Genomic DNA, 9,168 nt, shown 5'->3' with positions numbered 1-9,168 from the left:
GAGGGGGAGAGGGAGGAGGGGAAGCGTCAGGTCAGGCCTACCCTTCCTAGGGAGGAGGTGGAGGGAGAGGAGGAGGAGGAGGATGAGAGCTGGGGCATGCTGCAGTGCTGCAGCGAGGAGGTGGAGGAGGAGGTGGCGGAGGAAGAGGCGGGCTCTTTCTGCAGGTAGAGGCCGGCCGACACGAGGCTCATGTGATAGACGTGCTCAAAGTTGCTCGGTGGGGAGATCAGGGCGTGGTGGCGGGAGGATGAGGGGGAGGGGGTGGTGGCGGCGCTCTCGCTCTGCTGCCGGGCCGGGCGGGGAGGGGGGGGTGAGAGAAGGAAAGAGAGAGCGGAAACAAAGGACACCAACAAGACACAGATGAAAAAAAGAGGGAGGGGAGGAGAAAGTGAAAGAGGGCGTGAGGGAGGGACTACAGGGTAATTCTCAAAAGAGAGTAGGAAGAGGGGCAGAGGTGGTAAATAGGTAGTGAAAGGTGACATCTAGAAGGTAGTGCTATTCTGTGGAGTTAGGATGGTAGGATAGCAGTGCTATTCTGTGGAGTTAGGATGGTAGGATAGCAGTGCTATTCTGTGGAGTTAGGATGGTAGGATAGCAGTGCTATTCTGTGGAGTTGGCAGTGGGAGCTGCTAGTGTCAGAAAATGCAAGGAGACACCATTTTGGCTCCAGCGGGTGTCTTGCGATCGTTAAAAAACAGCTGTTATGGCTCCTGTTTTGTTACGTTTTAAGGGGCGGCCATTTTAAAACCCGCAATTTCAGGAAGGTTAACACAGGGTGGACATTTTGGTTCCTGCGATATCAGTTAGGTTATTTGCAGTAGCTGTCCTGGGTACAGCAAATGTCAGTTAATTTGCAATAGACAATATCAGTCAGGTTATCATGGGGTTGGGAAGCCATTTTGCTTCCTGCAACGTCAGTTGGGTTATGACAGAGATGGAAAGAGGTCCTATCTTTCTTTGTATCTGTGCCATTATGGCGTCTATGACAGCATGGGCAGCGCCATTAAGGCTACCTCCATTTTAAAGTACATTTTTTCTCCTTTTGATGTTTGAAAATGTGCCTCAATGACAATGTCCATGCTAAAACTGGTTATATCCAAGTAGAGTCCTTTAACTATCTCCTATGGGTTATGAATACAGTATGAGGCAGCCATTTTGGCACTAGCTGTGTTTACCAGAGGCAAATCCATGAGGACCTGCATGCCGTCGCCGGGGCCCATGTGTGCCACGTGGTTAAAGTTGATTGGGTTGGAGATCAACTTGGACCTCAGCTCAGGGTCCCTCAGCATCTCTCTGTCAACACAAAACACATGGTTACAATGGTCAGTATGTATTATTGTGAATAGTTATATTTTAGTCATTTTTGCAACATCTTATTCAGAGCAACTTTGGGTTAAGTGCCTTGCTCAAGGACACATTGACAGATTCTTCACCTAGTCGGCCCGGGGATTCGAACCAGCGACCTTTCGGTTACTGGCCCAACCACTAGGCTACCTGCCGCCTGAAGTTGTACTGGGTGAGTGTACTACAATAAACAGACTAACTTCTGACAATCATCTCCTCATTTAAGTCAGACGTATAGTTCTAGTGATGTCACCTCCACTGGCGCTGGAGTCTGATCGAGTGGTGCCCCCCTGGCGACGGGGGTTCAAGCCCCGACTCAGACTCCCTTATCTAAACCCCTATATTCTGTCTCCCCTCGCTACTTTACTGCTGTACAGTCCAAAAGTGAAGAAAAGTATGAAAGGGGATTGTGGGGGGAAAAAAGGTTACCTCCTCTGCTGCAGTCTCTCCTCTTCCGGGACCTTGAAGAGGAACTTCCTCTTGCTGCGCGTTCTCACCATCAGCTTCTTACTGTTGTCAGATGTCTCAGGGATGGCCAGGTCACCTTCTGCAGGACGGACAGAGAGAGAGAAATTTGAGATGTAGGTAAGTGTATTGGGGTATATATATATGTAGTGAGTATATTGACATATACACTACCGTTCAAAAGTTTGGGGTCACTTAGAAATGTCCTTGTTTTCCATGAAAACATACATGAAATGAATTGCAAAAGGAATAGGAAATATAGTCAAGACATTGACAAGGTTATATATAATGATTTGTAATTGAAATAATAAGTGTCCTTCAAACTTTGCTTTCGTCAAAGAATCCTCCATTTGCAGCAATTACAGCCTTGCAGACCTTTGGCATTCGAGTTGTCAGTTTGTTGAGGTAATCTGAAGCAATTTCACCCCATGCTTCCTGAAGCACCTCACACAAACTGGATTGGCTTGATGGGCACTTCTTACGTACCATAAAGTCAAGCTGCTCCCACAACAGCTCAATAGGGTTGAGATCTGGTGACTGTGCTGGTCACTCCATTAAAGACAGAATACCAGCTGACTGCTTCTTCCTTAAATAGTTCTTGCATAGTTTGGTGTGGGCTTTGGGTCATTGTCCTGCTGTAGGAGGAAATTGGCTCCAATTAAGTGCCATCCACAGGGTATGGCATGGCGTTACAAAATGGAGTGATAGCCTTCTTTCAAGATCCCTTTAACCCTGTACAAATCTCCCACTTTACCACCACCAAAGCACCCCCAGACCAACACATTGCCTCCACTATGCTTGACAGATGACGTCAAGCACTCCTCCAGTATTTTTTCAGCGTCTCACAAATGTTCTTCTTTGTGATGTGAACACCTCAAACTTAGATTCATTTGTCCATAACACTTTTCTCCAATCTTCCTCTGTCCAGTGTCTGTGTTCTTTTGCCCATCTTAATCTTTTCTTTTTGTTCCCCAGTCAGGCATGGCTTTTCTTTGCAACTCTGCCTAGAAGGCCAGTATCCCGGAGTAGTCTCTTCACTGTTGATGTTGAGACTGGTGTTTTGAGGGTACTATTTAATGAAGCTGCCAGTTGAGGACTTGTGAGGTGTCTGTCAAGTATGAGAAACTCTCTTATGCAATTTCTCACATGGAATAGCCTTCATTTCTCAGAACAAGAATAGACTGACGAGTTTCATGAGAAAGTTCTTTGTTTGTGGACATTTTGAGCCTGTAATCGAACCCACAAATGCTGATGCTCCAGATACTCAACTAGTCTAAAGAAGGCCAGTTTTATTGCGTCTTTAATCAGAACAACAGTTTTCAGCTGTGCTAACATAATTGCAAAAGAGGTTTCTAATGATCAATTAGCCTTAAAACTTGGATTAGCTAACACAACGTGCCATTGGAACACAGGAGTGATGGTTGCTGATAATGGGCCTCTGTACTCCAATGTAGATATTCCATGAAAAAAAAATCTGTTTACAGCTACAATAGTAATTTACAACATTAACAATGTCTACACGGCATTTCTGATCAATTTGATGTTATTTTAACGGACAAAAAATGTGCTTTTCTTTCAAAAACAAGGACATTTCTAAGTGACCCCAAACTTTTGAACGGTAGTGAGTATATTGTGGTATTGGTGAGTGTATAGTGGTATATGTAGTCAGTATATTGTGGTATAGGTGAGTGTAGTGTGTATTGGGGTATATGTAGTCAGTATATTGAGGTATAGGTGAGTGCATTGTGGTATATGTAGTCAGTATATTGTGGTATAGGTGAGTGCATTGGGGTATATGTAGTCAGTATATTGTGGTATAGGTGAGTGTATTGGGGTGTATGTAGTCAGTATATTGTTGTATAGGTGAGTGCATTGGGGTATATATTTAGTCAGTATATTGTACTGGGTTATATGTAGTCAGTATATTGAGGTATAGGTGAGTGCATTGGGGTGTATGTAGTCAGTATATTGTTGTATAGGTCAGTATATTGTGGTATAGGTGAGTGCATTGTGGTATATGTAGTCAGTATATTGTTGTATAGGTGAGTGTATTGGGGTATATGTAGTGAGTATATTGTGGTATAGGTGAGTGTATTGGGGTATATGTAGTCAGTATATTGTGGTATAGGTGAGTGTATAGTGTATTGGGGTATATGTAGTCAGTATATTGAGGTATAGGTGAGTGCATTGTGGTATATGCAGTCAGTATATTGAGGTTTAGGTGAGTGTATTGGGGTATATATAGTCAGTATATTGAGGTATAGGTGAGTAGTGTGTATTGGGGTATATATAGTCAGTATATTGTGGTATAGGTGAGTGCATTGGGGTATATATAGTCAGTATATTGGGGTATATGTAGTCAGTATATTGAGGTATAGGTGAGTGTATAGTGTATTGGGGTATATGTAGTCAGTATATTGTGGTATAGGTGAGTGTAGTGTGTATTGTGGTATATGTAGTCAGTATATTGTTGTATAGGTGAGTGCATTGTGGTATATGTAGTCAGTATATTGTTGAATAGGTGAGTGTTTTGGGGTATATGTAGTCAGTATATTGTGGTATAGGTGAGTGTAGTGTGTATTGGGGTATATGTAGTCAGTATATTGAGGTATAGGTGAGTGTATTGTGTATTAGGGTATATGTAGTCAGTATATTGTGGTATAGGTGAGTTTATTGGGGTATATGTAGTCAGTATATTGTGGTATAGGTGAGTTTATTGGGGTATATGTAGTCAGTATATTGTGGTATAGGTGAGTGTATTGTGGTATATGTAGTCAGTATATTGTGGTATATGTAGTCAGTGTATTGTGGTATATGTAGTCAGTATATTGAGGTGTATTTGTACCTGTGGAGTTGTTGCTGAAGTAGATGAGGCGTGGTTGTTCAGAGCCCAGCAGGTTCAAACTGCCCTCCACATTCAGAGGTCTTAACTGAGGGGCAGAGACATGGGTTACACCAATCCACTCTACAGATCAGGGGCATATATACACACATGAACACAGACACTCCTTTCATTCATTCATGCACTTTGTAACATTCACACACACGAGATTAGAACGTGCATCCTCACATTCACCAAGACACCCCTATATGGCTTGTTAGACTGAACCCAGACTGTTATATGGGCGGGACAGCCCTGCTTTTACCTTCCTCAGTGAAATTGTCTGGACCCACTCAGTGGTGTGTATGTCAAACACATCCACCCCATACTCGCTGTACACCGTAAGGTAGGAGAAGTTGGAGCCTGGCGGACACACAGGAAAGACACGCTGAGCAATCACAGAGGCCTCCACAGCTTGATACATTTGTAGGATACAATATATATTTGTAGGATACAATATAGTAGATAGTTTGTTTTAGCTTCTTTTAAAAAGTTAACAATATTGAATTTGTCTTTCAGTACCCCTTCAAAAAAATATTGTGCATGCAGCACTTACCAGAAGGCCTTCAGAGTTGGATAGCTAACAGTTTCTGGGTGTAAAGTAGCCTAGTGGGGCGGCAGGTAGCCTAGTGGTTAGAGCGTTGGGCCAGTAACCGAAAGGTTGCTGGCTCCAATTCCCAAGCTGACAAGGTAGAAATCTGTCGTTCTGCCCCTGAACAAGGCAGTTAACCCACTGTTCCCCAGTGGGCCGTCATTGTAATAAGAAGTTGTTCTTAACTGACTTGCCTAGTTAAATAAAGGTACAAAAAAATACATATATGTTTTTTTAAATGTATTGTGAATGTATTCACTTCCAATGATAGAGATTGTTAGGGTTGGGCTGTATGCAGATTTGAATACCGTCATACCGTTTCTGTACCATACCGGGGTATACAGTATTACATGAAGCGCACACAAGGGGCGCTATTTAAACAACAATAACAACAAAAACCCACACAGACCATGCAAGTCGGGGTTGCCAACCTATGAAAGACAGAGAGATGTTGTGTCCAAGGACAGTAGGCTGGATTCCAACCTATTCCGACATGTGCCGGCATTACCGCTAGACCAGCCGCATTTCTTCTCCAAAACTTGCCTAACTCAACCACTCAAAACAAAACCAAAGCGTGACATACTGCAGGCGAGCGGCGTGGCGGGCCACATCAGCTCCTGGGCCCTGCTCCTCTTCCCCGTGGGGTCCACATAGATACCCAGCTGGCTGAAGCAGAGTAACAGCTCGGTCGTGCCCACCTCCAGGGCGTGCAGCGCATCTAGGGGCTGCTGGGCCAGGAAGGCTAGCGACGGGTCCCCGGGGCTCACCAGGCTGACGGGCGACGACTCGCCCTGGAGAGCCAGCAGGGCAAAACCTGAGGGGTAGCCCATGCACAGGCGCTCACGCACCATGCCCAGCCACTGGGCCACCCCCGGGGCCTGCACCTCCCACAGCTTGCGGTGGTGTGGCTTGGCCCGGGTGATCTCATAGCACAGAACCTGGTGAAGGGAGAGAGAGGAGACGTTACTACTGACATTCTGGCAAAGCAGCAAACGGAAAGGACCTTTATAAATCAGCCATGATGTAGCTAGCAGGAGTTTGAAAGGATCTTTATAAATCAGCCATGATGTAGCTAGCAGGAGTTTGAAAGGATCTTTATAAATCAGCCTTGATGTAGCTAGCAGGAGTTTGAAAGGATATTTATAATCAGCCATGATGCAACTAGCAGAAGTTTGAAAGGACCTTTATAAATCAGCCTTGATGTAACTAGCAGGAGTTTGCTTGGGCTCCCGAGTGGCACAGCAGTCTAAGGCACTGCATCTCAGTACTAGAGGCGTCACTACAGACACCCTGGTTCGAATCCAGGCTGTATCACAACCGGCCGTGATTGGGAGTCCCATAGGGTGGCACACAATTGGCCCAGCGTCGTCCGGGTTTGGCCGGTGTAGGCCGTCATTGTAAATAAGAAATCTTAACTGACTTGCCCAGTTAATTAAAGGTTACAGTGATAATATAGACTTCACGAATGCTCCCTTTATAAGTTGTTAGTTTTGAAATGGGGTCGATATGAGATTTATTCTGATTTAAGTCATATAACTTCAACTACACGCGTCATTTGACATTGTATTGGAACTCTTACTTGTGTTTTTGGCATCGTTTTCACTGCATGTGTAAATAGGTAAATGAATAGTGACCTGGCGCTTGACGGCGGCCAGCAGGCAGGCGGGTCCCCCGGGGCGTAGCACGCCTGTGGTCAGTGCCTGGCAACCCTTGGTCTCTGTCAGCTTGATGTCGAAGGCCGCCTCGGCCCCCTCCAGCACCCCCCAGGGGTGCAGGTGCACGTGCCGGTTACGTCCACACAGCAGGGCCACCATCTTCTCTTTGGGGATCAGCTCCATCTGGTGCACCTTCTTGCAGTCGGCCGCCCGCACGATCACTGAAGGGGGAGAAGAGAAGAAGGAGTCAACAGGGGCAAATGACACAGAGAATGGTAGTGTTTTGAAAGAAATCACAAATGATGATTTGTGAGTCAATAGGTAAGATAGATAGTTGCTTTCCGAATTGTCGAAACACTTTCTCTCCTCGATTTCAAACACCCCCCCTTGAAAAACCAAATGGAGAAGGTACGATGAAAGGGACCTTGGATTCTCCTCCAATGCATTTTTAGAAGGAACCGAAGAGAGAGGACGCGAGGAGAGAGGAGGCGAGAAATCGAGGAAAGACCATGGAGAAATAGTTTTAGGATGAAGAAAGAAATCGGAGACAATATACCACAAAAGAAAATATGACATGTTGATCACACATAAGAAACATGTTGGAAATGACAGAAATCTAAAAACCTGACCTTTGTTCTGCATGGAAGAGTCTGCATGTTGTTATGTATCATATGAGCCTCTATGGTCACATATCCCTGTATGTTCCAGATCCAGGAGCATTTGGTACCCTGATGATCTGCACTACAGAGCATTTGGTACCCTGATGATCTGCACTATAGAGCATTTGGTACCCTGATGATCTGCACTATAGAGCATTTGGTACCCTGATGATCTGCACTACAGAGCATTTGGTACCCTGATGATCTGCACTATAGAGCATTTGGTACCCTGATGATCTGCACTGTAGAGCATTTGTGAAACGTAAATAAACCCTGGCTGAAACAAATCTTGGACCCTGGCCAGGTGGTGGGTCTAAGATCCAGGACCAGAGAACCATGTATTGTGACAATTCAGCGCAAGTCGCATGGAACTTTCTTGCCCGTTGTAAAAAAGCTAGTTGGCTAACGTCATGTGGAAAGTGAATATTTGGAAAAATTTTAAGGCAAAATATGTTTGAATTTCAGAACCATATCAGGGTACCGAATGTCATATGTGAAAACGCCCTGTGAGTGGATATGACCAGACGTGGGATAGGTGTGTTCTTACCATCTCTGGTGAGCTCAACTACAAACAGGCCTTCCTCTGTTCCCAGGGCGATACGCTCTCGATCTGCAGGGAGACAAAGGAGCAGTCAACACAGTCTTCTCTCTCTCACTGCCATCCTCCACACACAACAACACCTCTCGCAAACACACACTTTGAGTAAACGCACCATAACATTTTAAATAATTGGAGATCTCAAACAGCAATTTGCAATTGCATTCTGTGTTTCGCGTGTTTATTTTTTTTATATAACCTTTATTTAACCAGGTAGGCTAGTTGAGAACAAGTTATCATTAGTAATGTATCCACTACAAAAACAACAAAACTTCCTCCTCACGGAAATTGTCACAGAATAGCTACAACATTACTTACACCGCAGATTATAATTTCACTCATCGAGTACAGATTATAATTTCACTCATCCAGTACAGATTATAATTTCACTCATTCGGTCTGAAATGTTACGGTGCGTTTGCTGACAGCACCGGTTGTGTGTTTGCGAGAGGGAAAACGCCCCACATTCTCTTCAGTAGTTCCCCAACTCACCGACGATGGCGGCACAGAGCGTGGTCTTGATGGCGGGCAGCGAGGAGTCGTAGGCCTCGTGTAGGACGTGCACTACGCGGTTTCTCAGGCGGTTCTTGGCCAGGATGCTCTGCAGGCTCTCCAGGATGCTCATCCACTTCTTCTTCTCCGCCTCGCTCTCAGCCAGCACCAGCAGGGAGACGGCACCCGCCGGCGAGCTCAGCAGGGACGACGTCACCTGACGGAGGTTTATAATGCGTTATGATACGTTTCTGTGTCGTTACTCCCGAGTCAATGAGGAAGGGCTTGGGTTAATAATAATTGCAACTTTATTAAGTCTCTTTGGGTCCTTAAAGTGCTATATAAAACCCATGTATAGTTATTATTTCATGTTTCTCACATAGGAAACATCATCCCGTAGTAGCAATAGACTAATAAAAAACAACAGTAATCAATATAATGTTTTTCACATAAAGGGTTATAATGCGTTATGATACACCATA

The 9,168-nt window shown here is 44.9% G+C and overlaps 1 protein-coding gene across 1 annotated transcript in view; it reads right to left on the bottom strand.

Annotated features, from left to right (window-relative positions):
- Positions 1–9,168, bottom strand: part of LOC115175112 (serine/threonine-protein kinase MRCK beta) — a 126,316-nt gene that overhangs the window by 14,760 nt on the left and 102,388 nt on the right. The window contains exons 27-34 of the mRNA XM_029734309.1: positions 8,687–8,903; positions 8,144–8,206; positions 6,917–7,158; positions 5,866–6,220; positions 4,956–5,053; positions 4,655–4,739; positions 1,774–1,891; positions 1,176–1,293 (exon numbers count right to left, since the gene is read on the bottom strand). Coding sequence (XP_029590169.1) covers positions 1,176–1,293; positions 1,774–1,891; positions 4,655–4,739; positions 4,956–5,053; positions 5,866–6,220; positions 6,917–7,158; positions 8,144–8,206; positions 8,687–8,903 — 1,296 coding nt within the window. The remainder of the gene's footprint in view (positions 1–1,175; positions 1,294–1,773; positions 1,892–4,654; positions 4,740–4,955; positions 5,054–5,865; positions 6,221–6,916; positions 7,159–8,143; positions 8,207–8,686; positions 8,904–9,168) is intronic.

Source organism: Salmo trutta, chromosome 35 (genome assembly GCF_901001165.1).
Source record: "Salmo trutta chromosome 35, fSalTru1.1, whole genome shotgun sequence".
Lineage (NCBI taxonomy): Eukaryota > Metazoa > Chordata > Actinopteri > Salmoniformes > Salmonidae > Salmo > Salmo trutta.
This window is presented reverse-complemented; position numbering and strand designations above follow the sequence as displayed.